We start from the raw sequence: 21,991 nt of genomic DNA on the forward strand, positions 1-21,991 counted from the left end.
CATCTTTCAAAATCATGTTAAGGTGTCCTTTGGCAAGACAACTATCCCCTAGCTGTAGCTGACGTTTTTGTAACTGTGAGGTATTGACTGTATAGCTGTTTGTATAGCTGGACAAAATAATGACTGTGATCATCTCCGCCATTTATTTTTCTTTCAGTCTTCATATTTGTGTTTTTCATTTAATTGTTTTATTTCGTAAGTCAAGTCTTCGTAAGTAGACCTATGTTATATATTGTTGAGATATATGATCATCAAACCTGTCATTGTGTAATGGTGTAGGATGGCCACCTCTTATCCCATCCAATCAGTTGCATTTAAAGAAAGTTTCCAGAGAATTCAGTAAGTGACCGCGGTCAGAAAGGGTTATGAAATGGTGGAGGACCATGTTTGAGTTGGAGACATTAGTCAGGTCCAGTTAATTACCATAGCATCATATCACCATGACACTGTCTAATGGTTCACTGGCCTGTGTTCAGAACTTCACATGGGATAAGATTGCTTACTCCAAGCCCTGTTGAGTAGAAAAACACTGGCTTTGGAGGAGCTCAGTGTGTCCAAAGCCCCATTTCTATTTTGAATTGAGCCCTGCCTCTCCTAGGCAGGGCTTAGCTGTGGCACGATTTTGCTTCAATTTAGCTACCATTTAGCTTCTAATTCCCCCAAAGTGACTGGCTCTCGTTGAGGGATCGAGGCATTGTGTTTCCTCTTGGTTGGGTGTGCAAGAGGTACGATGGCAGAGATATTGGAGCTGGCAGGAACCTCATCATTCACAATTGTCTCAGACATAGTTGGTACACAAGCTGAGTCAAGTTACATTCCTGCTGTGGCTCTCCCTGCAAAAATTTGCACATGGCCCTCAGCGTGTCTTTCCTAGTGTGTGCGCCAGTCGCATCGACCCACCTGTCCTATCCGTCACAAGATGGGGGACAGCTGCAAAGTCTCTTTGGCGTCAGGCTGCCGTGGTAATTTCCATCTGCAGCATTGCCCAACTGGTCCAGACCTACACATTCATGTCTGTCAACGATTTAAACATTACATTAACTTAACCAGGGACCCAACACACCAGGACCACATAGTTCACACGTCTCGTATGTACACCAAACAAACATAATTCTCCAGTGAGCAACAGCTTTGCATTCTCCTTATGGCCACTGCTGTCTGGCTCTCTGCATGTAGACTAAACAAATGTATGTGTATTTAATCAATTATTTCCACTAAAGAGGTGTGCGGGTAGCATTTAGTGATGGAAAAAACTTTCTTATTTTATTTCCATTTTTTAGCCAGCTAAACTAGTAAAAACAATATTTTTTCTCAGTCAACAGGAGACTTGGCACACAAACTGGGATCACCATTAAGACTATTTTCCCAACAATGTCACAAACAGGCACGCCTGCATGAACCCTAAAACCCATATGGACACACACAAAACATTTCTCTCCCACAAACACACATATTTAAATGTATCATTAATATATGATGATGAAAAATGATTTCAAGATGGTGGCTTGAAGAGAGGTTGAGCTCAGTTTAGCTAAAAACATTTTGTTACTTTTCAGGATTTCACATCCTGGAATGTGTATTAACCACGTACTACAACCATGCCGTAAAGAAAAACCTGCAGTGGGACACATTGAGCTGACGAGCTAGGGTAGCTTACGTTTTAACCAACCTCATTTAACCCACACTTAGTGACTACAGATTATTCCTATCAATGATCACGCCTAGGAAAAAGGGACCATAGAGACAGAGACTAGGACTTCAGCACTGGGAGATGCTGCTTATCCTGTTGAGGGCAAGCATTGGAAAAGCTGGTGTTGACATGAGGGATCATATTGATGACTTGGAATACATGCAGGAGAAAGAACAATTGCCTTGTGGGACACGCAGAGGACAGCCTCTACCCTGCCTCTACCCTGCCTCACTCAGGGTCACTCAGGAATTTCCAGACTGACTCATTTTTGTTTATGTGATGGAAGTTGGTTTCTACAATGTCCCTTAAAAGCGGTTAATATGTCTTATGTGGGGAGTGACAACTTTACACCTGGAATGTAAATGGTGTCAATACACCATACAAACAGAAAGGTCTTGACTTAGCTTAAGATAGAAGGGGTAGATATTAGGCTTCTGCAGGAGACCCACTTAAATGTTGCTGAACATTTCAAATTGCAACAAGGGGGACAGGTTTGGCAATTTTATTTTGGAAAAAACATTTAAATGTACAAACTGCATTAAGGACACTTGCAGTCTCTTTAATTATTAAAAGTGTGTTTTATGGAGAATAAGTTGCTATCATAAATATCTACTAACCCCTGGTAATCCCAGTGATTTCCTTAATAGTGTGTTCTCTAAAATGTCAGATCTAAATGTCAGGAACTCTTTTGTAGACAGAAATTTTAAGTGCCATTTAAACCAAGATTGTAACAACTTCATAAATCCCTCATCAGAGATTGTTAATGCCCTTTGTTAGGATTTGAATTATATAGTTGTGTGGAGACTAATATTTATTAAAATGAAGGTCAGGGTAAAGTAAGGGCCTGAGGAGTGTGACTCCTACAGGCTAATCTCATGACCAGACACTGAACTGAAATGCAGGACCAAATAGGTATTATGCAAGGTCCTAACTCATGTAACAATATTTGCATGTTACTGAAAACTATTCAGTCTTTTCATCAGCAGTCCATAGATGGTCTTGTTGCGCATTTAATGCTTTAAAGGCATTTGACCGCATTGAATGGCTTATCTGTTTCACACGTTATATTAATTTGGTCTAGCAGACAATTTATTGTGTGGGTCAGGTTTCCTTCTCATGCCGCAGTAATTGCTAGGGGATTGTGATCTCCCAATTTCTTCACTCAAAGAGCGACAAGACAGGGCTGTCCTCTTTGCCTCTCCTGTTGGCTCTGGCCATGGAGGCTATGGCCGAGGCAGTTCTAAAAAAACGGTCAACCGAACAAACAGATTTGGTTGATTCAAATTTCTTCTCACATAAAACTATCGAAAACCTCAATAGCTGGTTTAGTTATTTTGTATGGGATACAAAGAGGCCTCTCATAAAACGGCAACATTACAGCTCATCTTCAGGCAAATTTTTTCTTGCAGGACTGAGCAGCCATCATGTTAGCATGTCTTCTAGCAAACACAGTAAACATGTTACAGTTATAGTTAGGGCATTTAGCAGACACTTTTATCCAAAGCGTCTTACATCAGTTAATACACACATTGACACACCGACGGCAGAGTCAACCATGCAAGGCGACAGCCAGCTCGTCAGGAGCAGTTAGGGTTAAATGTCTTGCTCAGGGACACATCAACACTCAGCTAGGAGGAGCTGCTACATGTAAATGTAGCATGCATATACAGCATGTACTTCACTGCCAATATATCTTACAGGTATCTTACACTAGTTGTTTCTGCCTCTACTGCTCAAAGGTAGGACGGTATCCTTCTTTATCTGCTGGTTCAGCTGATGCAACGAAGGCTGAATCCTCTTAATTTGTCTGTTCTTGCAATGTCTCTCTAGTTTTCATCATGCGGTCTTAAATAAAAAAGCTACTGATCATTAAGTGATGGCGAACCTGTATATGCAGCCCACAGAAGCACCACATCCAGACATTACACAATGGTACTTAGTACATTCTTATAATAAAACTTTTTTGTTAACCGCTAGTCTTTGGTAAAAATGTCATGCATATAGAGTTAAGTAAAGGGCAATTAAGCGGTCTCATAAATTCCCTTTGACTGAACAATGAGCCAAGTCGTTTATGTTTTGTTTTTGCGGCCCTGATTTGTTGATGTATTTTGCTTGTGTTTGTGAACTTAAAAGTGAATAAATATACATGTATTTATTTATAAATTATTGAAATACTATCTCATTCAATTAATGATATCATTTATTTTGTACAATTCTGGTTATTTTGTTTGTTTGAACCAATTTAGACTTAGTCCCTCACAGCCTTTGCCCTGTCTGCCCTACCTCTTCAGATTGGTGTCCATAGTCGGTGGCAGCATGGGCCAGATCGGTAGCGAGGGGCTGCGGAGGTGTGTGGAGACCCAGGTTCAGGCCAGCTGCCTGGAGCATCTGGCCAGGACTCTAGACACCATCCCTGAGACGCTGCAGCTCATCGTGGAGGGCCTCACCCAGCCCCCCGGCTTTGACATACGCCAGGGTAAGACAAGGCAATCAGCTGCAGTTAAATAGTTCCTCTTTTTTAGGGGGTGCGATCCGTCATCCAGAATACTGTGTGTGGGCTTTCTAGCTTGCATGCCCATGAATAATGCTATTGCCGGGGTGCAATTGCATTGAAACTTTGCACAACGTACATGCCACTTTTTAATTGTATGTACCCATAGTTTCAAAGGAGTGTGTCTTAATTGGAATTTGAGTGGATTGTTACCTAAGAGGGCGATCACGCGTCACCACCATATAGCCGTGCTTAACTTCCGGCACTGCTCAATACATTGGCCTGTATCAGAGGTTATCCATTGCCATTCATTATATCAAGCTTGAGCATCGCTGTTTCAATCTCAATGTTTAAACAATGGTAAAATACATAAAAACACTTAACCTTGATAGTCCACAGTTGACATCTCATAATGGGCATATCATGCACGGGAAAATGAACCAGTTGGTTTAGGTGCAGTCCTGTGGAGCCTGCAAGACTCGCTTTTCGTCTCCAACACGGCGGGATTCCTCCAGCAGCATGTTTGATGTGGAATGGAGATTTTTGTCTTTACTATAAGACACGGGAATGGTTAAAAAATAGCCATTTAGGCAGCGATAAATGCGTTTCGCTACAAAACATATAATAATAATAGACCCCTAGTTTGACCGTCCACTGGAGACATGTCCACGTTTGTCATTAAAGGCTTGTTGATATCATGAAAGAAGTTTGATAAAGTGGAAGCAGGTTCTTGATGTTTTACTGTGACAACTTGATTAAGTTCTGAAAACTTTAGTATCTTTTCCAAAATAATCTTTTTCAGGCCTGGTGGTACGCACTAAAAAACAAACAGTCGAGACGCGCGGTTGGCAGTGATGCAGTCTGCTTTGGTCAGATGGAGCAGGCGGTCTGGGGAGTTAGTATTGGCAAAACCGGTTGTCATTTTTTATTTTGAGACGGCAGGGGGTGTTGTCGCAGCTTAATGTAACTAATAAAGTAACTTGTAATCTAACTTAGTTACTGTTAAAATCAAGTAATCAGTAAAGTTACTAAGTTACTATTTGAAGGAGTAACTAGATTACTTTTTCAAGGTAACTGTGGCAACACTGATCACGGGTAACCCGTGAACCGTTGCCCCACTACTATGTACCTATACAACGTATACACATACTTTTGCATTGCCAATGCTATTTTTAACGTTCTGCCCACTAAAGGGGATTCTAGCAATAAACATTTCTTTCCTGCAAAGTAAATATTAGGTACAACAGGATATTACATTAACATAGTCGAGAGAAGTGTTGTCCGTGGTGATAGTCATGACTCATGACTCCCGTTGTAAGGTCCTTTTATTTTGAACGCGATTGTTGGTTGTGATTTTTTCACACAACAATGAAATAACATCCATAGAAGTAAGCTATATTCATAGACCTTTAATCATGGCTTTCTGTTATATGTATCAGTATTTCCAATACATAGACCAATGTGTGGTGCAGCGCCACAGAATCAACACCAAGCGCCACAAATTGATTCCGCTTCTTCTTCTTTTTTGCGATTTTTTAAATATAAATATCGTTCCGTTCATTCATCTCCTCATAGCACTCTTTCTCCCTGACATTCTCGTTCACACATGCATACGCACACGAACACGCACACACAGAGACAAGCGCGCATTCGTGCCAGTGGTGCCAGGTACCCTTATAAACAGCTGATTCGCCCGCTCCTCCTCTCAACGCGCCTATCAAAGGAAACCCCGCAGCAGCGGGATATTTGGCACAGAGAAGACGGTCGGCGACTAAACCAAAGTTTAGTATGATATACTGTGCTCAAACACACCTGCCCAAAATTATTGTTAACTCAGAAAAGATAATACGATACGATACGATATAACTTTATTAATCCCCCGTAGGAGAAATTTGTTTGTTGCAGCAGCAGTGGAAGGACACAGGACAAAATAACAATGTAATAAATACAATAAATAAATAAATAAATAAATACAAAGTGCTAATGCATAAGGAGACGCTTATAGTTAATAGGGACAAAAACAAGACAAACAGAAACAACATCAAGATGGGTGATGCATATACACATATATACGCATACCTAAACACACACACACATGCATATGCAAACACATAGACATACACAAACACAATCATCATCGGGCACTGTTGAACAGCCTAATGGCTACCGGCACAAAGGAGCACCTGAAGCGCTCCGTCTTGCACCTGGGGAACATGAACCTGTGGCTGAAGGTGCTCCCCATCTGCCACAGCTCAGCATGGAGGGGATGGGAGGGGTTGCCCATGATGGACTTGAATTTGTCCCTCATCCTCCTCTCCACCACCACCTCCAGACTGTCCAGCTCAAGTCCCACAACAGAGCTGGCTTTCCTAACCAGCTTGTTGAGTCTGTTTGACTCCCCAGCCTTGATGCCTCCTCCCCAGCACGCCCCAGCAAAGAACAGCGTGCTGGCTACCACAGACAGATAAAATGTCCTTAGCAGCCTGCCACACACGTCAAACGACCTGAGCCTCCTGAGGAAGAAGAGTCTGCTCTGACTCTTCCGGTAGAGGGCCTCTGTGTTGTCAGACCAGTCCAGTTTATTGTTGATGTGTACTCCAAGGAACTTATACGAATCCACCGTCTCAATTTCAACCCCCTGGATGGTAATAGGGGTTGGGGGCTTCCTCTTCCGGCGGAAGTCCACCACCAGCTCCTTGGTCTTGCCGATGTTGAGTTGGAGGTGGTTCTCCTCAGACCATCTGACGAAGTCCTCCACCACACCTCTGTACTCGTCCTCCCTGTCCTCACTGATGCAGCCCACGATGGAGGAGTCATCTGAGAATTTCTGGAGATGGCAGGTTCCAGAGTTGAAGCTGAAGTCAGAGGTGTAGATGGTAAAGAGGAAGGGTGAAAGTACTGTTCCTTGGGGTGCGCCAGTGTTGCTCATCAACACATCTGACAGGCTGCTCTGCAGCCGCACGTACTGTGGCCTGCTGGAAAGGTAGTCACCAATCCAGGCCACCATGTCAGGGTGTACCTGCATTGCTGAGAGCTTCTTCTCAAGCAGGGGAGGCTGGATGGTATTAAACGCACTGGAGAAGTCGAAGAACATGACTCTCACTGAGCTCCCCGGCTAATGTTAGCCCTTATGAACTCAACGTTATTGATATCGAACATTCCGCACCCTAAGTCAGCTTACATGGCGTTGATAACCCAGCAAACGATGCAATTAATATGAAATGCGGTTATAGATGAGATAGACTACGGTATTAGACTGGGCACCCCCAGCGCTTCTGCCGGCGATTTGAATTCGCTCTGAAGCAGGGGCTGGAGAGCAATACATTTCTTTCTGTTTCCGATCCGCTTTTACTGGAGCCAATCACCAAGCTGGCTTTTCCCCCTGGCACGCTATTGGCTGGTTTAACACAATGATGACAGGGGAGCGACTGTTGTGATCGAAGCGATCGTTAGTCTGATTGGTTGAAGGACTATTATTCTTTTTATTATTATATTTATCTTGTTACATTATACTATTGATTTTGTTTTTCCAAAAAAGTTAAATACAAGAACAGGTAGATATTGGTTGAGGTAGGTCTTGAGTTCAGTATTTGAAATAAAAACCTCCAGCTTTAGTTATTTTTTGCAATTCATTCCTTGAAAGTCACTGAATTTAAAGATTGCCAATAACATAGGCAAACATTTCGGCAAAAACTAAACTTTGACCTAAATTTTGGTGAGTAAATCTCAACATGAAACTTAACAGACTGGTCTTCCTCCATGATAAAGTCCAGGGGTCTCATTTATAAAACAGTGCGTGGGATCGTTACTAAAAGTGTACGTATGCCCAAAAGCCAAGTTTTGCGTGCGCCAAAAAATATTCAGACTTATAAAACCCTGCGTACGCACACCTCTAAGCAATCTTTGCTTTATAAATCACAGAAGTGTGTGCAGCTGAATTTGCTTCCCGTTCCGCCCTGTACACGCCCCTTTTTAACCATAAATGGTTAATGCAAATGACCTCATTAATGCGATCTGCATATAAAACAGACTCAGATGCAAGGATTATGTCTTGTCGGAAACAATGGCAGAAGGACTGAGGAAAGCAAAAAAGCGAAATTTCACGGAGGTTGAAGTGGAGACACGTGTGGGTGAGGTGGAGGCCCGAAAAGTAGTTTAGTTTTGCACTGCTGCGGCAACATGTTGCTGCAGCAGTGAACTCTGTCAGTGGCACGGAGTGCACAGTTACGAGAAAAGATCTCGTAATTACGAGATACGGATCTCGTAATTATGAGATAAGGATCTCGTAATTACGAGATAAGATATCATATTTACGACATAAGGATCTCGTTTACGAGAAAAGGATCACGCCTCTCATTCATCAATAACGTTGCTGGCTAGCTGCAGGCAGGCAAAGATGACGCTATCCGACGCTATCGTATTTAATCTCCTGCTCGGGTTGAGGCATTGGGAAATATTGATGTTCCTTAAAAGTGAGGAGGGCATTAATATAAGTGTCAACATTGGGCAGACATCTGAAGTCATCGGCCGGCAAAGATGACGCTATCCGACGCTATCGTACTTTATTTCCTGCTCGGGTTGAGGCATTGGGAAATATGGATGTTCCTTAAAAGTGAGGAGGGCATTAATATAAGTGTCAACATTGCGCAGACATCTGAAGTCATTGGGACTGTTCAGGAGAAAAGCCCAGTCGGACCTGCTACAAGTGGCTCTCTTCCTGCAGGAGCAGTTGAACCAGTACGGGATGCTTCACGGATACAAATTGATGCATCTGAAATGCATCCAAGCAGGCTTGGTAGTGACTCAAACAACTATACGGCACCTGCTCTTACTCCTAGACCCTCGAGGAATACAACTGAGGAAACGTAATCGTCTAAGACGTCTTCTTTACATAAACCCAGGTCCAAACTTTTTGTGGCACGTCGATTCATACGACAAACTTAAACCCTATGGCATATGTATTAATGGTGCTGTCGATGGATTTTCCCGTATGGTCATATGGCTACATGCTTACACCACAAGTAGCAATCCCCGTGTTATTTCTGGCTACTTCCTTGATGAAGTGGAACCAGTTTTCTGAGAGATGCTACATTACCGGGGGTCATCCCTATGTTCCCCAGGTCCTATGTTCCCCAGGTCTATGTTCCCCGTTTTTCCCAAAAAGGGTCCTATGTTCCCCTGTAGCCATACATACCGGGGAGCATAGGACCCTTTTTGGGAAAAGCGGGGAACATAGGACCCTTTTCTGGGAAAAGGGTCCTATGTTCCCCGCAATCTATCAATCTTTAAAGATATTTAAACTTTGACGCGACATTTGCGTGATGACAGCCAATCGGCGTTCAACAGCCTGGCCACTGAGTGACATGTGTAACGTAACAGCCAATCAGCGTTCAACCGGCCAACTCAGTGCAGTGCAGTCCGGGGTGAACTGCAGCATGGAGGAGAAAGTGATTGTTGCCGTTTGCGACTCCCGGAGCTCTTTATATGATATCATACAACGGGTGGCTTAAATCCAGCGATCTGATTGGTTCATAACTGTTGTATAATGAGTGTATGCATAACGCCCAATCATTTTGTGAAAGTTTGCATATCACTCCGCGCCTGGAAGTAGAAACAGTTACAAAGTAAAACATATGTTGAATGATGTAGAGCAGCGGTCCCCAACCACCGGGCCGCGGACCGGTACCGGGCCGCGGACCGGTACCGGGCCGCGGGACATTCCTAACCGGGCCGTAGGTTAACGAGGCTACGACATGACTGCTTTTTTATGTAAATCGATTTAAATCGGAAATCAGATTTTTTGTGAAAAAATCAGGGATTTTTATTTTAGGCCATATCGCCCAGCCCTTTAAATAAATCCTTATGGTCCCTGAAGAACCCCTCCCTCCGAATCCTGCCATTTGCATGGTCCTCCAGCAGTGCCAGCAGTGCTATGGTGCAGCATTACGCACGGGGCTCACCGCTGTTTTTATAAGGTTACGGTAATAAGACTGACCGAGCACACCTTGGATAATCAGTTTGTAATCACCCACGTAAAATGTTTTTGAACATAACCCCTTTTTAATGCTTGATTTGTCATGAAAAGCATCAAAAGGAACGGACAATAATATAACGATTGTGATGAGGAGTATGTGGCTTGGTTTTCCACATTGCCATTTGATTATGTGTTTACAGTGTCACATAAAAATATTATGTTATTGACACATGTTGGACAGATGCTTTATTCCATGCAATTGCGCCGTCAGTGGACAGTATGGAGTGACGGAATTAAATATAGAGAATTTTTTTTCATTTTAATTCTAAGGAGATGTTTCTGGAGTTATAACTGAGAAATAACGCAGTTTACTTAAATTATTCTTATTACATAGATTTAACGCATGATACGGATTGAAATTAAACTTATGAAGGGCGATGATAAAACATAATCGTTCTTCTCTGGCTGGGCGATATGACGATATATATCGAGTGATGATATAAAAATGTCTATCGTTTCATATTATCCTCTATCGTTTATATCGTCTTGTCGCAAATCACACTCTTTACGGTAATATTTTACGTCATTTGGACGACGCTTTACATTCTTCCACACGGCACATGAACGCAACAAAAACAAACATGAAGGAGAGTGAACGAGACAATTCTGAATAGAAGGACTCCCACGACCAGCCAAGACAAAGTGAGCTCGTACCTAAAAGAGGGGCTACGAAATAGGCCTTTCCATGTGGTCACTTTATATAAACTACCGTAATTTTCAGACTATAAAACGCACCTTTTTTTATTTCTTTTTTTCGATTCTGCGGCTTATATAACGGTGCGGCAGAGGACAGCTGATTTGGAACGGAACAACAGCTGTTCGCTTTCACGGGGAAAAACTAAGGAACTTCAACCTACTTAGGCCTACTAATTAACCTTCAAAAGCTATTAAATCTTCAACAAAATATGCAGATACTGTCAAAATCGGTTCCAGGGAGTATATAGGGATTATTAATGTTGTTTTTGATGGTGTTTTTTTCTGGAACGAGTATTCGAATATTCGCTCGGAAAAACCAACGAGTATTCGAAGCCTGAAAAATCGCATTTGGGCAAGCCCTAATGGTAATTAAACATTAAAACACCTGTGGTTTATAGTCCAGTGCGGCTTATATATGTACACATCATTCAATTTAGCTGCTGCGGCACTCCGGTGCGCCTTATAGTATGGAAAATACGGTATTTATTCATTGAATTTACAGAAAATGTGCTATATCGTGATATATGTCATTATCGGGATATGAATGACCTATATCGGGATATGATATTTTGGTCATATCGCCCAGCCCTAATCACAACCTTGGCGTGGAAAGTCACGTACGCCAATTTCAGCCCCGTTTTGTGCGTACGCAACAGTTATAAATGAGACCCCAGGTCTTTGTATGAGCAAACTAATTATACTGGCCTGCCATGTAATGTATGGAGTTGGGGCAAGGAATGAAACCAGGCAGGGTTCTGGTAAAAATGTTTTTAGTTGTCTACTCTTAAAGAATTTACTTTAAAGAATTAAGATTGAGCTGAATGATTTAAAATGCTTCTTGTAGCTTTAAAATTGTCTCATCATTTGACAATAGATAAGCATACAGGTGTATATTTAACATGGCAGCTTCAGAAAGTGTTTGTTTGAACACCGCCCGCTTCACCCACTCTGCATACACCCTGATGACCAACTCTACCGACCGCCACGGCACCATGACACTCGATTCCCCCACCGGCGCCAGAGGGGCACCACACTTTGCTACCTGTTTGTGGGAAACACTGTGTATTGATCATTCATCTCTATAGCAGTCAACGCTACAAGCCAATGTTTACGTGCACTGTGGGACGTGAATATCGGTTGCTTTTGATTACATGAAGAAGTGCATTTGTGGATAACACTTTTATATGAAAAGGGGATAGCGTATTTAGTTATTGAACAGAGAAACTTAACATTTCCAAAACACACCCACTTATCATAATCCCCCTCATATGCGAACAGCCATTCACTAGACTATTTTACAATTAAAAAGTTACAATTTTAATCTTAATCATCTTAATACATAGGATATTTTGGTTAAAGTTCGAAGCATAAATCGTCTTCACTAGGCGCTGTAATCCATCCTTCTTTTCACATGGCGACTAATAGGAATATGCCCCAAATTCGCATTGCGGCTGATGTAAATAGTTTTTAACTTACTCGCATTGCGTGAAGACGACACTTTATTTATATTTCTTTCCTTTTTCTTTTTTTCATTGCATTTCCTTTTTTTTTCCCCATCTTTTTTTTTTGGCCTGTACAATTATTTGGAAAACACAATTTTTTTGGAAGAAGGCAGGGATGATGTTATAAACAATTACTTTGAGTCCTTTTTGATGTTTTTTCATCTAATTTCAAATGTTATTTGCATCAAATCATGAAGTAATCCATGTTACTATCTATTATTTTAAAAAAAATACGGGTTTCACCTTTCCTGTAGGTTTTTGTTTTTTCCATTACTTTAAATGAAATTAAAGGGATGGTTTAAGCTTTGAGGATCATTCTTCGGTAGGAACTATTCAGTTGCTGCTTAATACCTATGAGATCCTTGCTGTTGCTCAGCTGAGAAAAAAGATGGCCCAAGGCTACCGAATGAAATCTGTACTGGGGGGGAAGATTGGTCCTGACTATTTCCTGGAGCGCTAGCTTCACTTGTTTGTCTTAATGCAGAAAGAAAAGGATCTCTCAGAGGCAGTGGAAGGTGGAGTGGACATGTAAGCTGAGGCATATGTTAGCACACAGAGGCGAACATTAGAAATTGCTCGTAATGAGATATCTTTTCATGTACCGTATTGGTCCGAATATATGACGGCCTTTTTTCCCCTCGAAAAAGGTCCGAAAAAGTCGGATCGTCTTATATTCGGGGTCTAGTATGCAGAGCGCAGTTTCTCTTCTTCGCCTCTCCCTTTAAATGTCAATACACATTCGCGGCCGCAGGTTGCGCCAGAAATTGGTTCCGGGAAGAAGTAGTCCAGCGTCCTTAACAACCAGACCGTTACCGGTGTTTAAAGACAAGCTGATCATTTAGAGACAAGTGGCTCAAAAATGGGTCAGGTCAATCAACAACAGCGGAGGAGCTATGATGCCAATTTTAAAATAATGGTCGTCAATAAGGCAGAGTCAAGTCACAACTGCCAAGCTGCTAAGAAGTTCGGGGTCACGGAGTGTAACGTAAGAAGATGGCGAGCACCAAAACAAAGTCTCAAAGATGCCAACAGTCAGCGCAAATCCTACCGTGGTCCTCAAAGTGGTCGCTTCAGTGAGGTTGACCGGAGAGTTTTTGAATACGTCAGAGAAAACGCGCTTTGGGAGGAGCCGGTGGAAGCAGAGCAGCTGCGGAGCGATGACAGCGAGAGCGAACAGGACGTGTGTGAGGGATAGAGAGACATCGGAGGAGAATTTTGGCGAATTTTAGTTAAGTTTAGTTAAATATGTGGCCTATATTTTCTCTGTTATTTAAAAATGTTCACAATGTTGCTTGATTATTGCTTGATATTAATTTTGAATCATACTGTACATATTTTGCCTTGAAACTGCCGTGGCCTTTACTGGCAATATTATTATTTTCATTAATATAACTTAAGTGTTTAATTCACTGTGTTTTTAATGTTGTTTTTAATAAGTTCTTTGTTCTGCCAATCTGGTCTGCAAATCTTTTGTGTTGAAAACGGGGGGTCGTCTTATAATCAGGGTCGTCTTATATTCTGACCAATACGGTAATTAATTTGCTCACTACCTTACTACTTACCAGAGGTGTCAAAAGTATTAACATTCATTACTCAAGTAGAATACTAGCGTTTAAAAATACTTCTGTAGAAGTTGAAGTATCAACTCAAGCTTTTTACTTAAGTAAAAGTATAAAAGTACTGGTTTCAAAACTACTTAAAGTATTAAAGTAAAAGTAATGCAAGGGGAAAAAAATGCCATTAAGGACAAAAGCGTAGGCCGTGCCACAGGGGCCTATAGAATTACAATCAGCTTTTTTTGCCAAGTATGCTCACACATACAAGGAATTTGGTTTCGGCATTTATCCCATCTGTGAATTAGTGACACACACAGCACACCTCTATAGCACACTGCCCCACTTCCCCCCAAAAAACATTTTTCTAAAGGCCATCTAATGACTATAATGTTAATGTTGATAAAATTGGGATGCACCTGTTTCAGACACATTTATACCCATTGAAAATGAACGCATATTAGTACAATGCAAATACATTAAAGAACCATATATGTGTACTACTGAGCATTAGCATGTTTTTCATGGAGCGGAAGATATGATGACTAGTTCCCTGTAAGTATTGGAATGGTGCAAAAAGTCAAACTTCAGAGGCATGTTATCAAAAGCCTTTATTGGGAATGTAAATGTATGTTCCAAGCTTAGCTGCAGGAATTTAAGATGTAACGAGTAAGAACTGAGTTGTTTTTGCATCCAACCATTTCAAAAAATTCTTCCAGGTATGGCCAGGGATGTAGAAGTGTTGGCTGGTCTTCTTGGCTACCAACCTCCTCACTAGCCGCGTTTACATGGACACATCTGGTCCGCATAGATTTCTATGCGGAACAGAAAATGATCATGTATACGCCTCATTCGGAATACAATTATCTGTTCGGCATAGATTCTATGCCGAATAGAAGAGGTGGTGTAGTCTGTATTAATCGCCATGTATACACTTATTCCGAATAGATTGGGGTTTAACTTAGAGCAGCCGCAGTAGTTCGCAATTGGTCCACTGAGCTCCGTCTGTACTTTTAAGCACACCGAACTTCACCGCTGTCAAGGAAAGTGGATTTATTGCCTGATTCACGTCTTTGTTATCACTCCGTAAAAGTAGTCCAGTAAGCGTGTCCGGTTGCTAAGCGACGGGACATGGGTGTTTATTAATGACGTGTTTGCGTATCGTAGTGTCCGCGCGCGTCCGAGATAACTGTAAATGAGTAGGCTACTACCTGTACTTTTGCAGGCTGAACGTTAAAATACTTCTTAACTTAGAGAGATGGCAGCTGCAGTAGTTCGCAATTGGACCTTCGAGGATTCCTGGTCACTAAATTCCCGTAAGACCACTTTCTCCCACCAGTCTTGGCTGCGGACTCGCATCCAAATTCCTCTTGTTTGCGGCGGAGCTTAGGGTAAATATAAAGATCTGACGAGAAATTGACGTTGCTGCGCTGTCCTCCTCCTTCTTAATTGAAGGAGCAGGCAGAGAAAAGCTCTCTCCTGCTGTGCTTTACATCCATTATGTCGCCGCCGGTCCAGAGATGTGTCAGGTGTGCGCGAGAGACATAACGGACACTTTTGTTACTGCCATGTAGCCTATACAGTACATTCGGAACACATTTTAGGAACAGATCTATGCTGCATAGAAATCTATGCGGATCAGATGTGCCATGTAAACGCGGCTACTGGTGCTTGGTTGGGACATTTCCCTCATCGTCTGCTATTTCGTAGCTGGAATGTGGCGCGATTTATGTCATGTCAGAATGTAGACGGGCTCTGGTCATGCGCAGGTGCTATGTATCGCGTATGAACCAATAGGGTGTCAGAATGGCATATATTTCTATTCTCATCCAACCAATCAAATTCACTCTATCCGATGGCACAAATTATCTGGATAGGTTTTTTTGTGAACGCCGGCGGAATAAAAACAAGCCGAAATTAAATAGGAGTAACGAGGCCATTTTTAAAAAGTAAGGAGTAGAAAGAAGTGCGTGAAAATGTAAGAAGTAGAAGTAAAAAGTAAGCTGAAAAATAATTACTACTAAATTTAGAGGCGCCTTTCAAGACACCCAAGGTCATCACTTAAGTAAGGTAACGAAGTATTTGTACTTAGTTACTTGACACCTCTGCTACTTACTTACTCAGTATAATTTTCTTTTCTCACATCCATTCATCCATCTTCTTTGTTCCCATTTCGCTGTTCAACATTTCACTCTTTCCTTCCTCCAACTCCCCACCCTTCTGGCCTCCGTCCTCCTCCTCTGTCCATGTCCTCCCAGGGTTCGAGCAGGCGGACTTTAAGCGTGGGGTGGTGTCCATGCGGGACCTGCAGGTGGGTGCGGTGCTGACGGGCCGGGTGGAGAACACGGCCCTGTTCGGGGCCTTCGTGGACATCGGTGTGGGGAAATCCGGCCTCATACACAAGAGCAACATCACTGCAGACAGGCTGCCCCCCAGCAAGCGGGGCCGCAGCCTGTTCCTGGGCCCCGGGGAAAGGGTGGAGGTACGGGTCCTCAATGTGGACCCACAGAGGGGCCGCATCGGCCTGGACCTGCTCAGGGTCCTCCAGTAGGAGGCTGGACCTCCTCGGACCCCTCCAGGAGGAGGTGGTCCTGTCAGGACCTCCTCAGACTTCTCCCGGAAGAGGTGGGCCAGTCAAGACCTCCTCAAACTGCTCCAGTGGGAGCTGCTCAAGAATGGACATCCTTAGGCTCCTCACCTAAATGAAGGACTTTATGATGTTAGAATTATATTTTTTCATTTTTGGATTTGAATTTGGATTAGAATTACGTTCTTTCCAAATATTTTGACACATAATAGTTAAACCTTTCACGTTAGATGCTTGAATCTACTTTTTCAAACAAGTTCATGAAGATTCACAACCAGCATGAAAATAACGTTCAATTAAACACATGCCCACAATCTTGTGTGTTTCTTAAGTGCACCTGGGAGTGATGAAAGGGGATAAGAAAGATGGTGTTAAAGATAGCACACGGGCGAGGTAGAGGGTGGTTAGAAAAGGTTATGGAAGAGGCAAAGAAAAATATCCAGTGAATGAGACGTGAACCACAAAGCAAATAAAGAGTTGGAGAAACAAGGATTACTCCCTTTGTTTTGAGGTGAGGGTTGGATAGGATTGATATCCAAGAATGCTGAAAAACCTGGAAGCTTTTTGAGGCTTATCCCAGACATAATTATTCTAGGACATACTCTGCCTTAAACACACACCCTACACACATCAGCTATTTCAAAATTAATCCCAGACTCTCCGTCCACATTATCTGATTATGTTTATGAGACGGGGATAAATACATAAAACTATGGTTCTCTGTAATCCCCCGGTGTGCCCTGAATACAATACCTGAATGCTTAAACTGCTGAATACAAACGCCTCACAGCTGTGCTGCTAATATACGCTGAGAACAATGAAATATACAGATACACATAGAGGACTTCCATCAAGGTTAATGAACCACAAGAGGCTTTTTCTGGGAGATGATTTATTTTAAGTGGACTCGTACACATGCCTCCTTCTTTGCCCCCTCTGTTACAAAGGAAAATGCAGCTTCCTGGAATTGTTGCCATGAGTTCGATTTTTGTATGGAATGTGTTGATTATTTTTGTCTTTGGATTTGGTAGTTTGGCAGAGTATCCCCCCCCCCCTCTACCCCTCATAGCAAACCCTGAGATATCAGCACTTAGCTGCACCCCAAATAATCCTTCCTTGCACACAAATGGAACAGACAATTTAGAGCAAGGCACAGTGTTTTCAGAACACTGTTTTCAGAACACTGCCAGCAGTCAGCCTGTGATGAGACGCTGTTAAAGGCTCACCAGTCTCCACCACGGCGGCTGCTGCTTATCATTCACTGGGCTCAGGTGTTGCCTTTGAGCTTCTGATGAAACAATGCGGAAAATCAATAGCCAGGAGTAAATCATGACATGCATCTCCTCCACACTCCCTTACTCTCTCGCTCACATCTTTCAGTGACACACCGTGTAGCTAAACGCATTATATTTGTATTTTTCATAAAGAGAATGTTCATGTTCATTTGTTTTAATGAACCTTACAGTGAAGTAAAACACAAGTGAACCTCAGGTGCTCTGACAGTGGGAAGCAGATATGGTAGGAAGTGGATTTGAGAGATCAGATGGCAAATTCACTCATGAAATAGAACGTGTGGGGCCGACTAAATCTCTCCTGTTGTTCTGTCTCCTCGCTGTTTTGTCAGAATTTTTCTGAGCTTGCATGACAATACCAACTCTGCCATAGAGGGATACTGGCACACACACACACAATGTCAAACAAAATCAGTGGCTGCTTGGTATTGGTCTCTCCATGCAGCTGGGACTGCCGCAGTGACATAGCAGTGGTTAAAAGCAATCTTCTATTTCCAGTAGGACATAATGTTCACAGTGGAAGCTGGGCGACTGCTGAGATGAATATAGCCTCTCTGGCTCTCCATGGCTACAGGTTGATATTTTGATAGATAAAAGAGACTGACACTGGTCACAGAACCCCATGGCCTGTAGTTCCACCATGATGAGCAGTTTTCTTTTCAATAATCTGAACGTGTTTAGTCGTCGTACCCAGGCACTGGTAACTTCTTTATCAGTTTTATCGACTCTGAAGTCCCTAGTGCTACAGTTTACCCCCCATATCCTTCATTGGGTTTATGTACGGTCTGAAGAAACTTGAGCTCAGAGGCCTGCCGCAGCAGCACAGGGGGGACGAGGAGGTGGCCTACAGTTCAGCACGTTAGTAAAGGAGAGAGGAGTGGTGATGCATGGAGTCCTGGAGTACAGGGGGATGAATGGAGAGCGAGGGAGATGGAATGAGACAGGAAATTAAAGGCTTTCTGCAGGTTTCTGCTTGTGACCTCATCAGTGTGATCATGGGATTTATGAGTTCTCCTTCTTGACACCCACACACCACCTCACCGGGCCAACACACACTCACACCAACTCACTGTGCCAACACACACATGCACACACACTTTGTTCAGTCACGCTCCACACTATGTTTTTCTGTCTCTGAAATCCTTTTTTTTGTTTTACTTTCGCTACATTAACCTCACTCATTAACCATAACCCTAACCCTCATCACACACCAACATTAAATAATGAAATAACACTTACCCTGATAACACCCTGATCCAAACTACATTAGCAATCTGAAATAATTTTATAGTGTGCCTTAAAGTGTCACTTTAACTAAGAGAGGCCTTCCCAATAGATTTAACACGGATGGAAAATTAGCATATCCTTAAGCGTTCAGTTTCCAACCACATAAACAAACACCCCCATGCCCTGGCGGTGGTCTGCTCCTGTGGGAGGGAATGTGGCTGTTTTCATTACAGCTCATCAACAGAGCTTATAACCTCCCCCCCTCCCCCAGATGAGGAGCAAGATAAATGGCTATGTATAAGCAGCCATCTGATTAACAGTGGGATGGGGGGGGGGGGGGGGGGTTCTGCTCTAGGGCCTCTCTCACACAATGTCTCCTTCTGCTTCTCTCTACTTCTGTCCCTGCATCTTCCTCCAGGCAATCTCAGATGCAGATATTTATTATGCTCCTCCCTGACAGCTATCATTATACATTATAACTACGTTACCCACAATTCACTGTCCCCTCCAGCCTCACCGTTAACCTCTACCTAGTTAATAAATGGCTTGGGTGTGTGTGTGTGTGTGTGTGTGCATGGCTTTGCAGGCAGTCTAAAAAATAAGGACCTGGGTCATGGGTGCAGGGGACTGCTATAGGATACTGTGCAATACACAGCATAGTGTCTCTTGCCAAGCTCTATTTGTGTTTCTACTAGGCTACTGTGAGATCTACTATTCTAAATGTATTAACGGCCACAATGCTTAATTAAAGGAAGAAACGAAGAGAGATGGCACAAATAAATAACATGGAGACAATTGCAAAAGCATACACACCAGCCTTCTTCAATTAGAGTTGACAGTCTCTGAGCCCACCAAATACATATAGAGAAGACAGAGCTGGATCAGGAATAGACAGGCTGCCATGACGAACAGACATGTGCATGGGACCAAGGAATAACAGGGCTAGTTTTAACCTTAAAAGCATAGCATGATGCTGTGTGTGAACAGCTTGGGGAAGAGCATGTAGATGACTAAATTACTTTTTACAGTTTTTACAGTGTCTACTTCCTTGTTAAACAAAACTACATTACCATTTTCATATTCCTTCTGTGCTTACAAGCACAAGTTTTTTCACATGCATATTTTTATTAAAATTGTATGAGTTATGTGAGGGGGTTTGTAGCGTAATATAATAACACCACAAACATATAAACTCACTTTCTTCCCCAGGGTCAATTCTTAGTGCACAAACACATGATAATGTCACACCCATTTAAAACATTCCCCCACCAGAGGATTGTGCTGATATTATTGAGCCACCGTACTGTGAGAGGGGCCAGCATTAAAGAGAGCTGAATCAGCAAACGTCTGTCCTGTAGCTTACTGTCTAGCTATCGGTCTTGAATACAACATGGTGTCTGAAGTCAATCTTTCCCTTTAAGAAGAAAAATGGAATTGCTAAGATCCCCACAGACGTTGAGACTTTAAAAGAACATATCAGAAAACAGGAGATGATGGATTAGGCAATTTGGGGTTAGGTTAATTTATAAGGTTAGGTAGCCTTTGCAGTCGGCGAACAGCTCAGCGCTGCTCTTGAAAACTCGGTAGTAGCTATCTTGTTCGTTTTAAACAAGTCCACAACTAATAAACCGGCATGAGATTGGCAAAGGGCAAAAAAGCAGCAAATTATACAGAGGAATGAAATCAGAGGCAGCCCCCCGCCACCACCAATTCCACCGGTGGACTATGAAATGGGCATAGTGCAGACAGTGCAAGCTGGCAGAGGGCCGGGTACCTCTGGGTCTTCACAACTTTCCACAATGAATCAACTCTTGTAAATGGAATGCATTTATATAGCGATTTTCTAACCAGTTGCCACTCAAAGTGCTTTACAATATTGCCTCACATTCACCCATTCATACACACATTCACACACTGACGGCGGAGTCAACCATGCAAGGCGACAGCCAGCTCATTGGGAGCAGCAACACTCCACTAGGAGGAGCCAGGGATCAAACCTTCCAGTTGCCAAACCGCTCTACATCCTGAGCTACATGGTTTTCATTACAAAAATGTAGCTCATTGTTCGAATAAAATATGTAATTTAGGTTATTTCTTAAACAGTAGCCTACGCAATTCTATTCCCTCAAAACCCCAAATATCCATGAAAAACACCACAAGGTCATGTTCTTTATGTTGTTGAGTGTTCTCCCCATGTCAACCAAATGTCCTTAGGCGTATCCCTCAATTCACATATCAAGCCTGCAATCACTTCATTCCCCATACCTGTGTGACCTTGCCTATCCTGCACCTCATTCACCGATCAGTCTCTCCCCATATATACAAGTCCCTTGTCGGTTTGTTATTTTGTCATTTCGCTTTGTCCTTGTGGTCTCCAAAAAGTGTTTTTCTGCCAGTTCTTTAAATTGAGATTTTTGAGTTCTTTATCAAATCCCCTTTTTGCTGCATTTCCTGAGCTGCAGTCTGCATTTGGTTCCTATAGGGGATTATCACGCTGATACGTAGTACTTCCGCATTCGGTGATCTTTGTGCACTGTCACATCCGGTGAATCACTCATCACTCTGGCGAACCGATGGTGGAGTAGCAGTTCACTTTCACGACATCCCTGGTAAATGTACCCAATCTCACGTTTTTGACGTTCACAGACTTACTTGCTGGAACAATATTCAAAACATTTCAATGTAAATGTCTCACACTGTGGATTTGTTATCCATCCCGATGCTCCTCACTTCGGGGCTAGCTTCAGTAATATACCTTGCACTCTTGCACTTGACCCACTTTCAGCTGTGACAGCTCTCTTGTCAGCTCCTTGACTGTTTCTTCCAATTGCTGTATGCGTGCAGCAGCAGCATCCAGTTAAAACATCTGACCCAGATTTTGGCTGTGACTTGCATATTGGAAGTAATTTGGACCTCTAA

At 42.7% G+C, this 21,991-nt stretch overlaps 1 protein-coding gene across 2 annotated transcripts in view; it reads left to right on the plus strand.

The window, feature by feature from the left end:
- Nucleotides 1-16,867, plus strand: part of srbd1 (S1 RNA binding domain 1) — a 123,768-nt gene extending 106,901 nt beyond the window's left edge. For both annotated transcript variants that reach the window (XM_060072874.1, XM_060072875.1), the window contains exons 20-21: nt 3,982-4,166; nt 16,225-16,867. In XM_060072874.1, the coding sequence (XP_059928857.1) occupies nt 3,982-4,166; nt 16,225-16,517 (478 nt within the window). In that variant the 3' untranslated portion in view covers nt 16,518-16,867. The remainder of the gene's footprint in view (nt 1-3,981; nt 4,167-16,224) is intronic.
- Nucleotides 16,868-21,991: the final 5,124 nt, after the last annotated feature.

The sequence above is a fragment of the Gadus macrocephalus genome, chromosome 15, assembly GCF_031168955.1.
Source record: "Gadus macrocephalus chromosome 15, ASM3116895v1".
NCBI classification, from domain to species: domain Eukaryota; kingdom Metazoa; phylum Chordata; class Actinopteri; order Gadiformes; family Gadidae; genus Gadus; species Gadus macrocephalus.